A 23,133-nucleotide genomic window follows, 5' to 3' on the forward strand; every position below is an offset into this window, starting at 1 on the left:
ATTTTAAGTTAATATAAAAGAAAAAAAGGGGAGAAGTAGGGAGAGAAGGCGAGGCTATTAAAACCAAAACGACCCCCCCCCAAAAAAAAAAAGAAAGAAAAGAAGAAAAAAACCCCAAAACAAAACCGTGGCATACAAATGTATAATGGGATAAAAAAAAGAAAATGAGAGGGAAAACTAATGTAGAAAAGAAAGACATATGTGGTTCAAACCATGACATAATGTATAAAAAGACTGCGAAATATAGGATAAAGGTAGCACAGATGAACATTCTCTGACATTGCGCAAAAACATACAATCAGGTGGAATAGTCAAAAGTAAAGTAATTGCTCCTTTTAATGTTAGAAATAGTAATATTTATGTTTCCACTCTGATTTCATGTTAACTTTCTAATGTGCCTTATATATAATATTTTTCTTTGTTTTTTACTTACCTTAGCTCATCGTCGGAATCCACGTGTTTTTATCCGTTAAACTGCTTTTACATGTAGTGCAACGGATAGAAAAATTTTTGTCCATAAAGGGGATTTATACGCCATTTTCTAAACGTTGACCTAATTTTTCGTTTCTTTAAAGCGAAAATAAAATACATATAATTATACAATCTGAACATGCAGCTGTTACTAAATTGTGATCACTTTCAAATTAGGACGTAAATTGCAAAACCGGGAAACGATTAGTAAAGTGCCGTATGCATTCTGAAAGTTGAATCTTCTGAATTGAATAGTAACGTATGTAATAAATCATGGGAAAATAAGATACCCGGTTTTTCCAAGTTAAATACTACATGATAAGTTTTATTCTCAAAAAAGTCACATTGTATAATTGTTTATTTGCTACAGATTGCGAAAGCAATAAAAATTTTCAATTCTTGTTTCTCATATTTTACAGTAAAGGGAGTAAAGGAAGTTTTTCAGCTTAATTTTAAAACTTTTTTTATAGACTTTACACATATAATGTACATGTACCGTCTGCATTGGAAAAAAAGTATGACAATATTTTAACTTTAACAAGAATTTTGGATACAATTTGTATTCTTTCGTTACGTTTTATTTAATTTTTCTTATTAGAATTTTATAGGTCTTTTCAATCCCTTTAATATAACTTTAGATTAAACTTCATAGCTTCTTCATCTGTGCATTGTATGTCAGTTTCTTCAAAAGCAATTTAGCTATGTTTTAATGAAAATCTGTTATTTATATATATCTTACCTCCTGCTAATTTGTAAGGAAATCATTGGCTAACAGCTGTCATGTGGAGATTATGTATATTCATACTCAGTCAGTACAAAATATCTAGATAGACCAAAGATAGGAGCATGGTGAACATATCAGAAGGTAAGGTTACATGCATAGATATAAAAAAAAGAATTCGTGAAAAAAATATAATTATAATAACGATAATATAACGTTTAACTAAAGATTAGTGTTTTTAATACATTATTTTGTAAATATAAAGTTAAGAATACAAAAAAAACCCAAAAATACATGTATCATGTTAAATGTTGTCACGTTATGGAGGCTGGTTAGTCAACAAATTTCCCATTAGACCTACAGAGATATTTATATTATATATTATATATAAATATTCTTAGGTATATAATATTCTTAGTAAAGAAAAAATTAATATATTTATCTTTGAAGTTTGAATAGTTTACTGAATATAGTTTAAAAAAGAGTAACGATTATTTATGTTTTTAAAGAAGAAATAAAATACTAAATTACAAAAGATTATTTTGTAATTGTTGTTTTAATATTGATAGACAGTCATATGAGATCAAATTTTACATATTATTAAAAAAAAAGTAAAATAAAAATAAAAAAAAGTAAGTTATTAAAAAAAGTTAGCAAAAAATGCAATAACTACAGTTTCATTACACCCAAAATTGGAATTTTTTATTTTGATTTGTTTCTCAAAGATTTTAAGCATTAGTTCATTCCTTTTGTCAATTTTTTTAAGATCCCTGTCCCATGGACCATGATTATTTACTGTCTGCAACATTTTTTATGATCTTGGTGACTGAAAAAAAAACAACAAAAAAAGAAAAAAACTCAAGAGAAAACTTTGTAAATCTATAATAATTTTTGCAGGAACCAGGTCATTTTGATTCCAATGGATCTACAGTTCAACTTGATTGTATTTTATCTGGCTTTTCTATTACCATTTTTGGCCACAGGTATAGAATTCAGAAATTTATTGCTGTATTAATGATCGTGAATACATGTCAAACTCTTTCTTATCAACTGTTTTTTAAATTAAGTTTTGTTTCAATCATTTATATTTATATCCAACTAGTCAATGCCACTAAGATGCTCTTTTTATTATCGTATCATTAAGGGTTTACTATGGGAAATTTAATCTTTTGCCTAATTTTATAGGAAATAGAACAAGGAAATACATGTTAATGATTAAATTAAAATTGAGAATCATCGATGCCGCTTGTAGGTGATATTGCGTATGTCGGCTTTACAGTAGGGCGGTGACAAAACCCACAGGGAATATCACTTTAAGAACGATTGATATTGTGTCATCCTCTTTGTGAAGATACTACAATTAACCATCATATTGTATGTATAATAAATATAATAATATTTTTCAGTATCATTGTCTGTGATAAAACTATGAATCAAATTCATAACATATAGTTCAATTTATTTCATCAATATCGCAAATGACGTTTTGTGCGGCGCAAGCGGGGTTTGCATAATTTTACGAATTGAAAATAACGTAAAAAGTTCAATAATTCAATGTCTAACTGACATTTGGTGAAAGTTTTATATTGAATATGAATTATTATAATATTTACACTTGCAAATGTTTTTCCTTATATGATACTGTTTGCACAATCTGCTGTTATTCTCGAATAATCTATTCAAACAAACTGACTTACGCAAAAACACACCTAATATCGTAATGAAAACATAATTTAGGCACCAAAAACTTAGCTGTATTTTGTTAAATGAAGCTTCATCAATTCATTTTTTTTTTTACAATATATAACATTAATTGCGGAGATAAATGAGCATGATTCACTCAAATCATATTAATGGATCGACATAATAACAAAGCTTTCTTGAAAATTACAATCGCAATTTATCAAAATAATAATTTATTTCTGACATTTGTAACTAGGCTCAATCAAAATAGCTTTTAATATCACACACCTTTCGTGTTTAGTCCATTCACGGTCAAAATAAACTCCTTCGATCTGAAACTCTCTCCGTTTTGTCCCGTAAAAGAAAATAGAATAGCTTAAAAAATTTCTCTACAATGTATGTTAAAATCATTATTAATTCTCTTCAATCTGATTCTGCGATAGAATTTCCTCTGAAAATACCAAAGAAGACCCAACTCAACTTTCAATCGATTTGACTGAAGTTTTCCTGGCTTTTTTTTCGATTTAGTTTTCCTGGCAGGTTAAGTATCTAAATCGTTCAAAAAGCCAGGAAAACTTAAGATATTTCAGACTATGTTTTCAAAATGTCTGGAAGAAGCTATCTAGCTAGGCCAAAAAGAGAGTACGGAGCAATGTTATCCTCATAATTGACAACAAATGTTAATATAAGAAATAAGGTAACATTTGTGGATGTATATTGGGATATACATACGGGTTGGTACATGATCGAATCCATTACAAGGGCTTTATGGGACTTGATCACGTGACCAACCCTTATTCATATCCCGAAATATATCCAAAATTATACCTTATTTCTTAGAAAATCATTGTTTGAGTGTAATGAGGTGACCAAATACGATCAGGCGTAATCAAATATGCGACTAATTTTTTAATTGATGATTAGTATAGTTTGGAAATCCGTTAAATGCTGTTTTTTCTTCATTTATAGACATTATATATGATGCTCTTTTTATCAAAAGAGGAAAGGGTAAGTTAAAGAAGTTTGAACATATATATATATATATATATATATATATATATATATATATATATATATATATATATATATATATATATATATATATATATATATATTCACCTTTATCTCATATGTGTGGTGTATACAACCCGTATGATAAACCTAGGCTTAGTTTATCAAAGGGGTGATACTTTACCATATACTTCCGGTCCGAACTATTTTTGATGCAGCCCCTTGCTTCAACGCTTAAGTGATCTATTTTTGAAAATTTTCCTTCATATTCCACATCTACAATTCCTACAAATAAAACTTATTAAAAATAAATGTTGTCAAAGATTATTTTATGATAATGACAGTAAACATATGCAGTAAACATATTTTTGTATTACAATATTCATAAAGACTATAAACAAAGAGAAATTAAAACGTTATTAACTCTTCAAATTCATTTATTGTATTTTTAATCATTAGGAAAATCTATTAATTCAAAAGTGTTCTAAAATAAGGCTTTCATTAATCTTTACATATTAAATTCATTATGAACTGGGTTTTGAAAAATCAGTTTTTGTTTACATCGAAAAAGCAATTATAATATTTTGAGTTCGTCATACATGATATTAAAATAGCCACAATGCCTGGAATAGTGTGATGTTGTAAATTTTGTATTTAATGCCATTCGGTAAATTCAACAACATAAGAATAGAAACAAATCCCTCGTTCAATTATGCAATAGACAATTTCCATAAAAGACATTAAAGAACTGCCAATTGTTATTAATTTTTCTTTTGTTTTTTCAGAATTATTTAACCGTAGTAATTATGAAACAGTATGTTTAACTAGAGAAAAAGGTAAGCCTCGTCATCATTTTAAAATCAAGATGAATTACAATCTGGAAAAAAACTTTTCTCAAAAATTATTCTTTCATTCAGACTTCAGAACAGAAAAGGCGAGATGCAATGGATATTCAATAAACCCAAGATGTGTGTGTGCATACGACATGTACACGCAAGAAATTTTTGATATATGTTATAATACTGATCCACGTAGATATGGAAGTTTGGACCACGTTAAAGGTAAGACACTTTACGCTTTTAACTGTTTGAAATGATGCAATAAAGAAGAAGATTTATAAGTTAGGCAACAGAACTGTGACAATTTCCAGGGCTAAGTTAGGCAACAGAGCTGTGACAATTTCAAGGCTCTTTATTCTTATTTATTGATTGTAATCTTGACGTGTATAGCATGTCATAATTTTTTATTTCAGTAGATTTTTGCAAAAGGTATAGCTACACACATAATGGACCTTGCCAAAATGGTGGAGAATTAATAAACCCCACAGAACTAGCCATCGATGCAAAGTGTAGCTGCAAACCGGGCTTTTCGGGAGATTTTTGCGACACTGTTAGTAAGGTATATAATGTGAACACAGTTAACAGCGAATAACATTTCATTGCTTTTACCGTATCATTCTTGGACTGAAAGACATGGATATGCATATAAGCAAATTGTAAAGCCAGTATAATGTGTTTTATGGTGAGACAGTTGGGGCGAACGCAGCAGGAAGTACACATGTCTATCGCATCATTGTCAGCTACATGTATGTGATATTTTAACTATTGAAAATTATAAATTATCACCAGGGCATTTAAAAGAAAGAAAAATAATATTTCTAGGTTTTTAGAATAAATCAAATTGAATACAATTCATAGACCTAAAACCGTCATTACTTTTGGAGAGAATTGATCAGTCTGCATAATCTGTAATTTATCCGTAATTTGATCGAATCTGTAAACGATGAATATTATTTTTCTGTTGTTCCTTCTTGTTATCTGTTTAATTTTCTACTCTGGTTTACACATTTTGCTTTTTATTTTCAAATTGTTTATTTTTGCCTGCTAAATATACGTTGTATCCATAACCTCCCCCCCCCCCCCAACCTTGTACGTGTGTAATTTCCCTTGACCATATGCAATATCTGCATTGATTTTTTTCACCGTTTCATTTTTCTCTTTATTCCTTTTTACAAAAGAAAATTACATTAGGATATTATTACTTATTAGGTTACTTACTGACTCACTACGGAAATATATCGGGTTGATCAATATTCGCCTCGCCGTCTATGAGATTGATCAACCAAATATATTGCCGTAGTGAGTCAGTAAGTAACCTAATAAGTGTTTTGTTTTTCCCGAGGACTATCAAACGACATATTTATTCACAAATAGCGATGATCTACGCAAAGTCATGTACAAGATGCTTAACGTCTCGTTCAATTTAACTCATTTAAACTCTTCAAAATTTTCAATCTCACCTTTCAAATACTCTTAAAAAATCTTTTTTTCACCCATGTTTACTTACAATGTTTTCTCCCTTTCCTCTGCAGAGATTTGAGAAAATTTCGACGCTGCCATTTTGTTCTGCTCCAGATAAAACAATGTGACGTCAATATTCTAAGGGCAACTACTCTAATTTTAAAGAATTTCAAAGGGCAACTACTTCAAATACGGCATGCAGTTTATGTATTAAATACTATGAAATGTTGAAATGAGTAAGCGAAGCGTCGACCAATGACGGCCATATTCCCTAATATTATTTTTCACAGAACAAATAAAGAGATATATGAGGCAATCACGTATGAATCACGTATGTTCAAACCAATGAAAGTGTGACATTTCAGTCCGAGGGAAAACAAATAGCGATAGATTACTATGACGTCATCATATATAAACTTTTGGTTGCTTTGTTTTCGTATCTCGACACAATACGAAGTCCTGAATGGAAGAGTATAGTAAACCTCCTTTATCTCATCAATTCTTTTAAAATACTCAAAGTATGTCTTCAAACTTCACAGAACCTCAGATTATGAGTTAAACGTCAGTCATTTTTGGCATAGCACTACGGGGGCTAGAAAGCATACCGTGATGCTGCCCAAAAATGTTTTTCATGAATCTGTAGGGGTTTTAGAGCTAGCTTTTCCCACCGGCTAGCAGTGCAGCCAAGATGCGCTTGCTACTAGTACTTACAGACAAATTAACATCAAAGAAACGACCCACTGTACATCTGTACACATCCAAGCCTGCCATCCCAATCCCCAATGAAAATGACTCTTAAAAAAAACCCCAAAAACAAACTTAAATTAGTTAATATTTAATTGATTGCAAGTCCGAATCATGAAATTTTTAAGTTTTATTAGTAATCAAATTTAGACAATGGTGAAAAGGATGAAGACAAATGTAGTACAATATGATCCTTATCCTCGATTGGGAACGATGCTGGAATGCTTCTCTAACTCAAGGAGTAGCAAATTTTCTTTAGAGTCTCGGAAAGAAATGACATAAAATTTTATCTCCGAAAAACATGTCTATAAATGGCATATTTTTAACCATCTAATTTCCCCATCTTAATGTGTGTTTTTATTTTAGCCAATTGCCTGCACTGAAGTCAAGCAGGGTTCTCTGAAAGATATACCGGATTGCAAGCAACCATTCATAGCTGACAGTGACCATTCCTACTGCTCCCTAACACCTAACCATATACAATATCTATGTGATACAGGAGCAAACGTTACAGGTATATTCATCACCAAAACCCTACGGGGGTAGGAACGTTCTGTATTATAAAGAGTACTTTACATGATATATTGAAGGTTTGAGTTAAGCAATATTTGTTTTTAATTTTATGATATTTAATTGTTGTTTTAAGTGTTGTTAGGTTTTCACACTATTTAGAATATAAGTACATTTATCAGGAATAGTATAAAACTTACAAAATGATTTAAACTCCATTAGTGTTTTCCGTTCGACGTTTTTATGCTAAAGTTATGATTTTAAAATCAAAATGGTTTTCCGTTTTAGACAGTTTTTTTTTTATCTACAAGTTCGTTCTTTTTCTTTATATAACTTTTCAAACATTAATCAAACAAGTTTTGGACATAATTAAAAAGAGAAGAAGTGCTCGAAAACTATATACATGTATTAATTATTATCAGGTGCTTCTTTTGAATAAGAACATCTTGTTTATAAGGTAAATAATTCAAATTAAGCGACGAAAAGCATCAAGGAATAACAATAAATAGTATTTAATGTGTATCAGTTTGTAATACTGTAATTCTTAACTTCCTGTTGTTGAAGAAATCTTGTAAATTACATATATATTAAATAATTACAATTTTTGCTAAAATTGAAAAAAGATTGGAAAAAGTGTTTATGTATGGTAAGTATAATTTGGAAGATAACAATACAACACTACAAGGCGTTTGTAGTTAATTGGCTCGTTAAATTATCATTACTTTTATCGGAACGTACCTAGAGTAAACGCTACCAGTTGCATTTTTGTGTGTGGTTTCTACATGTATCAATGTGACTAGGATGATCTCTTTTAAATTATATAATTTAGAATTTCGTATAGGCAATTAAATTTTTTAATTAACACTTTTAATAAATAAATTGGATTTTAATCAAGGAAATATATGTTGATGATCTAATTAAAATGTAATCACCACTATATCACATGAAGATAATTGCAAATGTCCAAAAGTCAATAGGGCGGCAATAAAAGTACGGGAAATAATTTAAAAACGACAAACATTGTGTCATCCTCTTTGCAATGATGACTATCAAATAAATAAAAGTTTATAATGTTTGGAAACAATTATATATAACGGCAACACTGCTATAGTAGAACATTGATACTTACATGAAATTCTACAGACGTTATTATCCATGATGCAAATTTCAATTACATTTTTTGTTGTAATAATTAAAAATAAACGATGTGAGTTTTTAATGTTTAAGAGTTTGGTAATAAGTCGAATTCTGTTTGCTGTTTTTTTTTTTTAGAAATTTTAAGAAGCAATCCATGTCCACGAATATAAATTAACTTCAAATTATATTATTTTATCTGTTATATTCATTGCAAACAATTTTTAAAAATTCATCAAATGCATATTCAACAGCACAAGTCATATTAGTTATATTGATAATGAAATGTATTACCGACTACTATTGAAATAATTCAAATCAATATTGGCTGTGTTTTAATAGTGGTTACAAAGTGAAATTCATAATGAAATTCATTCTTAACTTTTGAAATAATTATTTCAATAGTAGTTGCAAAGTCTTTTTTATAATTTAATAAGTAAGTAAATTTAAAGCAAACCATTTAGTATAGTGACATGTGTTTCAATTGAATATATACACACAGAGATATTTAAACAATAAAATGCTCACTTTGGAGATTCATTCGGGATATGAAGGTGGCAATATTGCTGAAAAAGTATATAACCTGCGTTAGCGGGTTATGTAAATTTTTTCTGCATAACCCGCATGAATCATCATAGAAAGTATTTTATTGTTTAAATTTAAATCTTTCTTTTAACCAATTGATAAATTGATTATAAAAAGTTACTAAAATTCGCTAAATTACTGTTAATGTACACAAGTACGTTAGCTAAAAGAAACAATCAAATCGTCTCCTGTGAGACTTCGAGTCTGATATCATCATGATTATTTTTAGGAGTCCCTGATTTTTCTCAGGTCGCTGTAGGTTACGACAAATTGATAAACAGGGCATGTCGATTTCAGTCCTGTCAGTTTCCTGTCTGTTTCTATAGAGCTATGACTATAAGTTTCCGTAAGAAGAGGGAATGATACCTGGTCGATGTAAATATAACAAATTATTGTTACACCCGGCCCATTAGATCTATATGTCACTGTTTTATATTCTAATACATATATAAAAGTAAGCGTGAAAGTTTGGTTTGTCTCATCCTGAAAGCTTTAAATATGAATTGAGCACATTGTCGGGGAAAGTTACAGAGTAATGTTTAAAATAAATGGCCGTCATTAAAATTTACGGAACCTATTGTGGTTTCTAAAAGAGAATTGTGCAAGTCGTTATATGTGTAACTGTATAATGAAAATTTTAAAAGGAAGTGCTCTTAAGTTTTAATTTCGTTTAACTCACAAACGATGCAGATTCTATCGTCGAGAGGTTCAACACAAAACCGCCGAGTATCCACGCAAAAGGGAGAGTATCCCACATCTAAGTTATGCCATCATGGATCTCATGTTTTTTTAATGTCCATCAGCACATAGTTTTCAGCGATAAAATGTCCTTTTATAAGCCGGTGTGTTCTAAGTTTCGCAGAGTTTTCGAGATCTGATAGCCATGTGTTCCAATATAGCATGTTAAATAACAATATATTGTTGGATGTCGCAGATGGTTGTGTTTTGGTATATATTAATCATATTTGTCGATTCGAAGATTTCAGCCGACGGCTCCAACTTCTCTCGTTGTGTGAATTTTTATCACACATAAAAAATTGTTTAAGATTCTGTTGATTGTGTCAAGAACTGGCAGGTGCCAATCCACAATATCCTCGTATAGCTAATAATGGTGCTAATTTGTGAGTTACAAGGAAATATCGTATAGCGTGATCCATAACTTGATCCAATGAGTGAGTATTCTGATAAATTCACACTCCACTAATGTAATCGAGGACAGGTGCAACGAAGCTTTTAAAAAGTTTTTCGAAAGAGGAAAATATCATCTCTTTCAAATTATGATTTTTTTTATATTAACGATCCTAACGCTCGCCTTCCTGATTTTAACCAGTGGTACTTTTGAATTTTTTGCTTTCATTAAATAAAACACCAAGATATTTGTAAACTGAAACATATCCTAAGTTTTTCATGTTTCTCTTTCGGAAATGTATAATTATTGACTTGGCCAAATTGGTTTTTAGATGCCATTTCGTACACCACCTAGTCAAGATATGAAGAATTTCCTGCATATCCTCTTCATTCCTCGGTGTCATCAGCGTAAAGAATAATTCTAATATTTGTTTGGTTAATAGGGATTCCCTTGAAGCGATTAAACTTCATTATCAAGGCCAATAATAATCAAAGCGAATAAGGTCGGTGAGAGGTTGTTACCTTGTCTTACACCTGAAGTACATTTAAACCATTCAGTGTTTTGATCTCCTAAGCGTACACACGACTCCGTATTCTGATTAATGTTATTGTAAAATGACCGTCTCCTCCGTTCCGTTCCATGTTTATGATAATTGATTAACTTTATATATACAATTTCGTCTGTAATATTTCTTCAAATTTGCTGTGTATTGAAAAATAACATGAAACAATTACAAAAAATATCACCAAATGGATATGCAAAAACACAAGTCATATTAGTTATATTAATAATGAAATGCACTACCGACTACTATTGATATAATTAATTTTAATATTGGCTGTGTTTAAATAGTGGTTACAAAGTAATATTCATAATGAAATTCTTTCTTAACTACTATTGAAATAATCATTTCAACAGTGGTTTAAATTCAATAGTAGTTGCAAAGTCCTTATAATTGCATACATCCCCAACCACAATTGAATTAATTTATATCAATAATGGTTGTATTGCAATAGTGGTTACAACAGTTCCTAAAAACGAATTTTAAGTTATTCTGAAATTATTCTTTCAATTTTTAAACTTTTAATATGTATTTTTCTGAGTTTTATTTAAAATTACTGCTTATGATATTTATTTTTCCCCTCTTTTTCTTTTTTTTTCTATGATTCTGTTTTTTATTCAATATTTTTTTTTAATTTGAATGGCGTAAATTAACAAAACTATTACAAAATAGGGCATTTAATCAAGACGAATCAATTAAGTCCTCGGACACTTGTTTCAGATAAAACTTGTAGTATTACTAAAGTGTCAACTTTTATTACAGAAACAATTGTCTGTAATTCAGTCCCTCATTGATCCCCGATGTACAACCTTGTACATCCAAGCTATTGATTAAGTGAGTCATCAATTGTCGCGTTGCTTTTAATTATATAAGTATTGTAAAGCACATCTAAAAGAAAATATTTAAAAATCCGGTTTTGGTTGGATATGAAGTCGGATAACAAGAACATATAAAAAATATTTGTTTAATTGGACTAACGATTTTAATACATGTAACAGTGTCGCGTGATGATTGCTGCTTTGGGTTTGATAGCGCTTAACTGCCAAGCCATCCAGGGTATGTTTTAATATCAATTTTATTTCAAGTTTAACATAGTGATGAAAAACTTGTCTAATGTTTCGAATGGTTTTTTTTTAACTTAAAAGTTAAGAATTAGTGGTAAGAAATAGATCGATTAAACACATGTATATCAGATAAGCATCTTTGTGAATTAAAACCACGGAGCCCAGCATATTGGCTCTAAACTTAATCTTTTTCGTTTTTTTGAGAAAAGGATGGTCGTCACCATTTTCTATATTGTATTCATCTCCCTAAAAAGAGCTGTGTTTAAGGATAAAGGAGAATATCTAAATTTTAAGGATTAAATGACCAGAAATTTTTCGTTACTGAAAAAAAGTTTATAGCTAAAAAAATCATATATAAAAATTTTATTTGGATCTGGGGGTAGGGGTAGTTGTAGTTCTTATCTCATTCCTCATATATCGATTTTCCTGTAGTTTGGATATGTTGTTAGAGTTTTATTCTTTTATCGATGTGTCATATCATAATGATTGAGCCCCTGACATTTTAAAAATAATTTTTTGTTGTTGAAAGTATATACGCACTGTAGAGAGGAAAGTGTCTGCATGCGCCCTACTTTATAAAAATAAAGACTCGATCAATCTTCGGTGCCTAATAACGAAATAATTAGATTTAAGTTTTCGTTGACCATCCGGTCTACTTTAGGAGGTTGGGTGGTCAACAAGTTAACATCGTATATGTCTTATACAATGGCATGATATTTTTGGCCATAAACTAAGTTAAACGTTTATTAAAGTAAAAATCCAAATAATTTAGCTTTGAAATTTGAGTATTTCCTTATATCTTTATCTAGCGCTCTTCATCATAAGGATGCTCATATAGCCTAAAAATGGCCATGACCATCTAGTTCACTTCAAAATTTAGTTCCATGATTGTAGGTTTGTATGACTCGGATTGTCCCGGGAACTACTACGGAACAGACTGCAGTTTAAGCTGTGGAAAATGTGGCGGGAACGGAACGTGCTACAAAACAAACGGATACTGTAAAAATGACTGCATATCCGGGTACGCGGGTTTCTTGTGCCAAGAAAAATGCTCGAATACATGTGGAGGGTACGGGAGCTGTATAAAGAGTAACTTGTTCTGTCTGCACGGTTGTAAAGCTGGGTACACGGGTTTCTGGTGCGAAGATGAATGCCCGGATACATGTGGAGGGGACGGAAGCTGTTCAAGGACGACCTCGTTCTGTTGGTACGGGTGTAAAACTGGGTACAAAGGCCATCTTTGCGATTGGAAAGATTTGAACACGCCGACCATGAACGAGTGTTCAAACTGTCTACAACCCTGTGGTCCTAATGGGTGTGTTAACAGCTGTGTGACTGGGTTCTATGGCTTGTACTGTAGTTTGGTTTGTGCTTGTCCGCTAGGGGTTCCCTGTCAACAAACCAGTGGGAGTTGTATCACCCAAAGAGGGAATTTTACTCCTTCTGTGGCACCTGATGTGACAGTAACAACGCCATCAAGTAAGTCATTTCATGTCTTATGATTAATTCACGTACAAATATAATAAATATATATATATATATATATATATATATATATATATATATATATATATATATATATATATATATATATATATATGTATGTATATATATATATATATATATATATATATATATATATATATATATAAACATTATTATAAACATATATGTATATTTCTATAAACATTATTTTACTGTGTTGCATTTCGGCTTTTTATATCTATTACATCTAAACATAATGGTTAAACTGTTTTGAAACTTTAAGTACGTTTTACCTAACGTATATTACCAGCAAAGCAACAGGTGAATGAAAAATATTCAAAATGTGATGTTTTAAATCTGAGTGATTGATTAATCCGACTTATTAATGACATAAAACAAGGATCTACCCATTTTTCTATTATCATATGTATTTTTGAAAAGTATTATCGTACCTTTCTTTTTGTCTAAGTATACAAGTATATATACTACGTTAGTTATCAATCTACTGATGACACATTTAATGTATCAAATGTGTCATCAGTAGCTAGATTGATTACTAGCTGAGGTTTTCCAGAGGTTCGTAATTGCTCTACTATATATGGACTATTTATTGAATACCTAATTGTCTAAGGATTGTTCTACGTTTTTCCCGATTACGGTATTTTCCCCAAATTACACAAATTTCCCCGGTAGTGACCTTTTACCGATATGACATTTGGCGCACGGCGGATGTGACCGGTCGACAGAGGATGCCTACTCCTCCATGGCACCTGATCCTACCTCTATTTTTGAAAGGTCCGTGTTCGCTTTGCTCCTGATTTGTTATTTTCCTTTGGATTTTTTACTTTGAACACTGTTCGTTATCACCACATGTCATCTTCGTTTGAATTTTGCTTATGCGATTAAAAAAAGATAATTTTGGACATAAACTATTCATTGTAAAGCAATCCAAATATCATTGGTTTAATTTTGAAGAGTTTTTATGTCTGTATATCGAACTCTTTGCTCTTTGTCTAAAGGAGAATAAGGTTTATGGGACACTTGTCGATTTTAAGTTTAAAAAATGAAAATTAAAATACTTTCATAGTTTTAAAATTTTCAACAAGAATATGTTTTGATTTTTTTTTAAATGGTAAAAATCATAAAAATCCCATCGGATTTTGAACTGATGACATACAGATCGGTATTTAAGGTATTTTTTTTATTTCGAAAAAGAAAACGTTTAAATTTTTTTAATGAAGTTTATTTTTTATTTGGATCGGAAATACGACATACATGTAACATAGAGGCGCCCATACCACCATAAACCGGTGTAGTCTAAAATGGTCACAGCTATCCAGTTTTCGAAACACTGTGTCTATAATTATTATTATTCTACTGTAAAATGGGCGGGAAGAAACGAGTGATCGATAAAAAAAATGAGTCAATGCTTAAATATTCTAACGTACTTAGTTATTCTTTGTTTTAATTATCATAAAAATCCAGTCCGTTAAAATGAACGCTTTCATTTATAAAACTTTTATTTACTACAGTGTATTTTATTTGAACTTTGTTAAATGCGAAAGTTTTAGTCTGCTATTAAAATCTCTACAATGCCTGTAAGAGCACCAAGTCTATTTTTTAAAGATTCGTCTGGTATCTAAAGATAAGTTCTTAAAATATTCAACCAAGTTTGTGACAAAGTAAGGGATATGAGGTGCTTGAAAACAATATAATTATTATTGGGTGCTAATTTTGACTTCCAGGAAAATAGTGTCTACAATGTTATTCAAAGTTGTTATTCAAAGTGATGTGAAGCATTCAGGGATACGATATTTCGAGAGTAACATCCACAGAAATTTGTAATATTATTTTACTTCATTGCTTGCTGAAACTGATTTGCTGTTATAAATTAGCATGTAAACAGCATGCAAATCATTAATATTTAATATTGAATAGCCTTGCTTTTCTTAACTTCACTCTTCACTACAAATAGCATAAAATGGAAAATGTTTGTATTTATGGTAAGTATTATATGGTAGATATCAATACAAAGATTTTTTAACAAGAGAATGTGATTGTTGAATTAACATTATTATATTCGGAACGTACATGTACATGCACCTAGAATAAACGCTACAATTACAAGTCGTTGCGTTTGTGTGTGGATAATAACTTTTCTGTTTGCACTAAAATTGCAAAGGGTTGAAGATGTAAAAAAAGTTATACGTAAATAGTGTCTTCTGAATATATTCATTGAATGATAACTTTTATATTCGAACGTATTCCTAGAACATAAGCTAAGATTACCATCCATTGCGTCCGTTCTTGAAGAATATAAAGTATATTGTTCATATGAAGATAATAAACGGTATAAAATCTTCAAAGGATCATGTATATTGACCCAACAGGTAAAAGTTTCCTTTTTTTCCGAACAATTAGATTCAAAACATGGTTTGTTTATTCCTACTTTGATTTTCAGCGATGTTAATGAAGGTCTTAGATATGGATATGCATATCTCATTTAAATATATATAATTTGATTAATTAGGCAAGGTTTGTTTCTAAAGATCTTCAATGCAAATGTTTTATAAACATTTTGTTCACTTTATATCAACACGATTTGTTTTGAAGGTCACTCAACAATGAATGTTTCAATATGTTTGACCTTTTTAAACATATTATTATTTTAATTTGTAGCAATCCGATATCTTTCTTAATATGTATCTTTATTTACCTGTATAATGGTTGAATATCGTAGATAAGTAACCTGCTACATCGATATTTGAACATTTCTAATATCTCAATTATGAATGTCTCATGTTTTTGCACTCTCATTGTGAATAAGGCAGATATTATAATATTTCTGGTAGCACATCTTTGATGTTATACTTTGTATATATAAGATTGCAACTTCATTTTGTTTCAGGTGCACCAATGATGACTTTGTTTATTGAACTGTTTGCTTAAAAGTGAGATTTACCTGACTTTAAGCAGTTATTGTTTACATTGTTTATGTTAAATTTATCCTAATCAGATTACAAACCCCAGAAACAGTTTTTCTTAAAATGAAATTCTATTCACACTATTGTTTACTGTTCCTGTAATAAAAAAAATGATTGCATCTAATTTAAATTAAGGCTGGCCGAATGCTAAGAACAAATCGTTTATTGCTACATAAAAAATAGGAGATAAATACATACTGAAAATTAAAAAACAGGGTATTAATATAACCAATCTCATAATATCCATGCAAACTCTATCGTAAATAAAAGAAACGATTTCTGTTCAGAAACAGATGGTCACTACTGAGGAATTAATAAATAAAATCGTAATGTCGACCAGCAGGATGCCTCTCATTAGCTTATGTTTAAAGTAAACTCCTAGGATATATACCTGAATAATATTGTGTAACTGATAGTAAAAAAAAGGCAACAAATGGAATTCGACATTAATCTCCATATAATACATGTATCTATTTACTAGATAATATCCCGCGCAAGCGCGCGAAATAACTTAATAACTGTCTTAATTTATTTTCTCAACCTTTTTTTTAATTGGAATTTAAAACCAAATGGCTGGATATTAGAAGGAGCGTGTTGGAATTAAATCTAAACTGAAATTCACCCTCACATGAGTTATTCATATCTAGACGTAGAAAAATTAACACAGTTTTTAATATAATATAAAACATGTTTAGAGAGAGAGAGAGAGAGAGAGAGAGTGAGAGAGAGAGGGAGAGAGAGAGAGTTATCTTTCAGTGGTCTTTAAACGCGAATGCATGCACATTTTAAGCTAAAGTTTATTATCCAAGGAATCTGTCTGCTGCATGTTTGACTTGTCCTACTTTTTCCGCCATTGTGTCATTTAGTCAACCCGCGTTCTTCGATACCCCGTTCTGGAGAGTTTTTTCTATCAAAACAAAAATGGCACATTCCAAAAACTAATGGGCTCGTTTTATTTATTCAACATTTGTCAAATCTTAGATACTTTGTCATACTTTAAATAAGTTCCCGGTATATATATATATATATATATATATATATATATATATATATATATATATATATATATATATAAATATGTGTATATTCACTCTTTTGTAATTATTCATTATCATTTCAATGCAAGGAAATATTTGGATACAAACTACCACTGACTTGGATCCGCCAAAGCGTGTCCACCACCTTATAATTACTCTTAATTTTGCTAATTTGGGCTGGTTTATCGAAAATGAAAGTACGTTTTCATTAATTTTACAATAACTACTTATCAGGTAAAATTCAGTTATAGCTTACGGACATCATATGTCCTGTGCTGAAATACCAAAGGTGTAAGCAGTTACTCTGGTGCAGGCATGTTTGAGTTTATTGGCAAAATGTCTTAATTCATAAGGATAGATATATTGATATTCCTATCTGTTGTAGTTTGTTGAATGTCATAAGTATCAACATATTTAAATTTACCCATATGTTCATGTGAACTGATCCTGCAAATGATATTTTCCCTTATATCTGTTACTGAAAGTGTTGTCAACACTTGGATACTGCTTACCATGAAACCAAAACGGTTATTGCTAAGTGTTGAAAGTAATTACACCATAAAGGAGAAAGTGACGAACATTTTTGATTTGATAAATTAGTTTTCATGTTCTATAAAATATGTTGTCTTGTTACATTTTAAAAAAAAAATGATGACTTCGAAATTGTAATTTTTCAATGATTGTTCGCAGTTAAGAAATAAAGATCAGCTTTTAACTTTATGAAACATAGTTGTTTTTTGGAATACAATATTTGTAATAACTAGTGTGGATTAAAACGAAAGCAAAACACTGTACATATTATACTTTTTCTGACAGTACGTCACAACAAAGCTATTTGATTGCATTGGCAATTGTTCATATCGACACATGTTTGTCTTACTTAAAAGCGCAGTGGATATGACACACTACTTATCGCATTTTCTCTTACAATACCAATTCAGAAACCACAGAACATCCGTAGAAAAAAACCCCAAGATATTTCATTTAATTTTTTGATATGTAAAACAGTAAAAGAGACAAACTCAAATTTGAACATTTGTCTAATGTACTAATGTAATTTCTGCACCTACACCAACTTCGCATTGGCTTAAGTTTTTGTATGAAATATTCATAATGTGAATACAATCTTATATTTTGATGTGTATGAAACAACTTTGCCACAATGTGCAGGCGGGCACTTTCCACGAAATGATATAAAGATCTGCCAGTAAAAGATTTCAAAAGAAATTATCAATTGCCACCTGAAATAGAGCAATACACATGAGAAGAAAGCATAAAATATCACGTAAATGATATCTCTTTTTCATGCATATGTTATACAGTGTGTGTATTCACTGCCGATAAAAAACATTCTGAACATTGCAAAGGTGACAAAAAGAGTCAATAGATTACAAACTAAAGAACAATTTAATATGAATAAAAGACCTCAATTTCTACAGTTTTTATTTTGTAAGAGATATAAGGAGACTTTTAATTTAAAAATGCAATAATACTTATGCGCAATAGAAATACATTATTATATTCACAACAAAAGTGAGACTCTTATAAATAAACCAAATTATTTTGAATTCTTGAAACAGTCTTCAACTTAACTATGATACTATATTAAACTTATGAACGGTAATATTTTTTATATATTTACATTTAACTCGTACAAGGACGAAAATAAAATTGAAACTGAATAAACTGGGAACGAGTACCTCGCCTCGTTTATCCGAATTGAGAAATGTTAGAGCGAGAATTCTTTCTAAGTTTACATAAGTCTGTTGTAAGGCGAATCTGAAACAAAAATACGGGGTAAAGATGGCACAATATTTAGTCTTCCATTTCATAAAAGTGGATTTTTATTATGAAAATTAAAACGGTCAAATATTTGGAATTGGAAACTAAAGCAACAATACCCTTGACAAATATAAGCGTTATTTGTAGACCAGAACAAGCTAAATCATTAAATTGAAAACCGTAAAAGACAAATTACTATTATATCCACAAGAAACATTATCTGAGAATAAACAATGAGAATTTAAAAAAAAATTTAAAACATCAATTCAAGGTATCTGTTCTAAAACTAAAAGTTTCATGTAGAACAAAGACCAATTTCTAGTCAAAGAATGTTTGTTACAAGTTAGTCATGTCCTTTAAACCAAAAATTGATTGTTCCATAAAATATTCATTATACATGTATATACAATGTCATATGAAATTCCTAGTTTAGGAATCCACAAAGCAAAAAGACCTTTCCAAAGAATAAGCAAACACTGTCATCGATTGACACAATTTAGTTGGTAATTACAATGTTATGGCTCTACTGTGGAGAAGATCAGAGAAAAAGTAACGGCATCATACAACGCTTGTGTATACTTGTCAATATCATTGAAGACTATCCAATATATTTGTATGGTAAGAAACACAAGTAAAAAAAAAAGAAATCATTGATTCATTTCATACGGTTACATTTTTAATTTAATGACCCAGATCGTTGACATTTCTTATATGATTTTTAAATGTGAGTGATCCAGAAATTCTTAAATCATTGTAAAACTTTATAAGATTGTTCTGCTAAGATATGCACTATTATATGACATATCATTCTTAACCCCTATTGGTAGAGATTTTGAATGTGTGGAGTATATTGGAAAAAAATCCAATTAACTTGAAAAAGAATAACGTCATATAAGTGATGTTTACCTTAAACTCTTATTTGCCTTATGCTGTTGAAGTTTCAGCAGACCCAAAATAAATTTTAGCTGATCTAAAACTTTATAGGGTAGAAAAGAAGTAAAGAATGTTAAAAACTTAGGAAAAAGGTTCACCAGGCTCACAGGCTTAAAGGAATAACTAAGAGAAACAACAGACAACGATGATAATCAAGATAGTTATATTGTACAGCTTATTTAACTGATCATTTTTAAAAGGCTGTATATGTAAGCAAATACTATAGATATTCAGGGAAATTCGAAATAACACAGCCCTTTATAAAAGTAGGTTACGGTCAAAAGAACTGTAACCTTTATTTCAGAAGGAATGGTTTTAGAAAATAGTTCGAAAAAAAGATGGAAGACAGTTTTATTTCTATTAAAACTAAGGTAGGGTGACCTGCTGCGTTACTCAAATTAAATCAAACGCTGATGTTAATCGGGATAAGATTTTCAATTCGATGTTATTCAAAGATCGACGTCAGAAATAAAACCAAGCAGTTTTTTGTTTGTAATATATATTTATATTTAAGTAATTATATGAAAAAAGCGTGAAGAGAAACCAAACAGAAATGGTCAAAAATGCAAACACAGTTCATGCATAGAGAGTTTAAATCAATAATTGAAACACAAAGCCGTCAAAGATCAGTGTGACGTAATTTTGCTATTTCGAAATTGATGTTAAGTGTCACTGTTCTGCTTGATAACACAACCTTAACAATATTAACATACATAGTATAAATAACGCAGTCCGTGATTTTTCTTAGGTTGTTGAAAGTTTCTACCGATTGATAAACTGGTTAGAATTGGATGGTGGAAATTTTAGTCCTTTGGTTTAAAAGTTAATTTCCCTAAGAAATAGAGAGAATTATTTTTAGTGGAAGTAGATATATTTGAAACATTTTTGTGGCGCCTTTTTTTGTTAAACCGAGTCCAGTATATTTCTAGTTGTCCTGAACCCCCACCCCCAATACCTGTAGTTTTCCAATAAACTTTTAAAATGCTTCATCGTCTTGACAAGTGTTCCTTTATTCATTCAATATTTAGTTTTTTACGTACCCAAACGCAAATTTGTTCTGTTTTTGGCCTAATGATTATCGTGATGGTGACTTATTGTTAACTTTTTTTGAAAATGCTAAGGAAATGAAATGAAGCAGAACGATTGTTAAAAGTGTTCAAAAGCAATGAACAGACAAAATGTTATAATCCTCTATCTACCCATTTTGTCAAATATTGTACTGTTCTCGGCGCTAATGTGCCTCGGACTGTACAATATCTGATACAATACACAAATATTCACAAATATCGGTTCATTTGGGCATTCAAAACAGTATAAGAATCAATGGATCACTCATTCTTCTTCATTGATTCCTTTGGATTAACCTTGATGACTGCTTCTTTGTTAATCACTTTTGTCATTTTCGATAATCCTTTTGACATTCAAAAAAATGTTTCTTGATGTGTGCCTTTTTAAAAGAAATTTTCTATTTATTTTGTTATTAAATTGTTATTACTTGCCGAACTGCTACCCGGCATTTTTTCTTCTGAAAGAATCTCTTTGTCGTCACAATGTTAACATCGCAAAAGCAAATAGTGCGTTCAATGTCCTGTGTAACAGGAATGGACGTCAAACCCACTAATTTTAGACGAAACTTGTCTTTGGAATACAGATCTCTGAGCATGGTATATTTTTTGTTGGCATCATGAAATTCGCGAACGTACTGATCATCTTTGGTCTCTTCTTTAAGATCGTTTAGCGATTTTCTGCATCTTTTCAGGTAAAAGATTTTGTCTTCAATAGATTCTGCATTTTCCTGCAGTTCTATTTTGCATACCTTGGTTTTCTCAGACAACTGATTTAGATATTCATTTCTTACTGTTTGAATGTGTTTCAAAACTTTCGTATACAACTCTTCCGCACTCGCAGATAAACTGTCAAACGTTTCATCAATATTTGAAACATTTTTCTCAAGTTCTTGTTTGATCGCTGTCAGTTCATTTTCTAAATCTACCATAGCCAAGGACAACTTATTGTGTTCCGTCTTACGAAATCGTTCAGCTGTTTCCCTGGCCGTTTCAATGTTGTCACATTTTCTATGCACAGTGCAAATACAAGATGTGCAACAAGGCAATGAATGGTCTCTGCAATAATACTTTATGATTTCATCTGCATGCTTATGACACGATTTTCTTGTTTCAATGACAATGGGAGACTTCTTTAATTCGTCCAATAACAAAACTTCATGATCTTTTGTGACAAGATTACGTTTGTGACATTTAGTACACACAATGCACAGTTTTTCTTTACATTTCAAACAAAACTGCGTTGCCTTTGCTTCTTCTCCATCTCTTTGACAGCTATCACAAAAACCTCCCTGCAAAGTTTCAGATATCTTTCCGAGGGTGTCATTATTTGGAAAACCGTTCACCCAGTCGCTTATCTTTGCTGAAATGTTTTCAACCAGAATGAAATCCCGACACAGGGGACAAGAGAACCCAACAGGCGCTAGCTTTGATTGACATGAAAACTCGATGTGGTTCTTTAAGCACACGTGACAAAACGAATGGGAACATGGAAGACATTTTGGCGATTTGAAATCTTCGAAGCAAATGGAACATTTTGTGAAATCGTTACAATTAACACTCTCATTGTTTACCTCAGAAGATGCCATGGTGTTTAAAACAATATCAATTCCTTTACAGAATAAAAAAAATCACAGTCTCGGATAATGACGACTTTGGAAAAATGAACACACGTCTCAATGCCAATAGCTCCTACCTGTAAACTCGGGGTTTTGCTATCTGAACATGAGGTCACCACGAGTGAAGATAAATACATACCTACACTACGTATGCATTTATTAAAAGGCAATCTATTATTATCAAACCTTTAAAATTCAAAAGTGCTTCACAATTTGAGATACATGATAATGTTCTGCTGTCAGGTGCAAATTGTTTAGGAATACTGAATGGTTTTTAATTTATTTGATAATACGACAAAATAATAAAAATGACAT

At 30.7% G+C, this 23,133-nt stretch overlaps 3 protein-coding genes across 3 annotated transcripts; 2 read left to right on the plus strand and 1 right to left on the minus strand.

The window, feature by feature from the left end:
• The first annotated feature begins 1,317 nt into the window (after positions 1-1,317).
• Positions 1,318-7,476, plus strand: LOC128162175 (uncharacterized). The gene is made up of 6 exons (XM_052825361.1): positions 1,318-1,336; positions 3,845-3,883; positions 4,672-4,731; positions 4,804-4,947; positions 5,139-5,284; positions 7,297-7,476. Exons 1-6 carry the CDS (start codon positions 1,318-1,320, stop codon positions 7,474-7,476), a joined length of 588 nt encoding a protein of 195 aa, XP_052681321.1.
• A 4,381-nt stretch (positions 7,477-11,857) lies between these two features.
• Positions 11,858-16,348, plus strand: LOC128162176 (multiple epidermal growth factor-like domains protein 10). The gene is made up of 4 exons (XM_052825362.1): positions 11,858-11,906; positions 12,809-13,045; positions 13,148-13,393; positions 16,308-16,348. The coding sequence occupies exons 1-4, from the start codon at positions 11,858-11,860 to the stop codon at positions 16,346-16,348; spliced, it is 573 nt and encodes a 190-aa protein (XP_052681322.1).
• Positions 16,349-20,674: 4,326 nt separating this feature from the next.
• LOC128163920 (E3 ubiquitin-protein ligase TRIM56-like) lies at positions 20,675-22,939 on the minus strand. Its single transcript, XM_052827613.1, has one exon. The coding sequence runs from the start codon at positions 22,786-22,788 to the stop codon at positions 21,616-21,618; it is 1,173 nt and encodes a 390-aa protein (XP_052683573.1). The 5' UTR covers positions 22,789-22,939; the 3' UTR covers positions 20,675-21,615.
• Positions 22,940-23,133: the final 194 nt, after the last annotated feature.

Source organism: Crassostrea angulata, chromosome 9 (genome assembly GCF_025612915.1).
Source record: "Crassostrea angulata isolate pt1a10 chromosome 9, ASM2561291v2, whole genome shotgun sequence".
In the NCBI taxonomy this organism is placed as follows: Eukaryota; Metazoa; Mollusca; class Bivalvia; order Ostreida; family Ostreidae; genus Magallana; species Magallana angulata.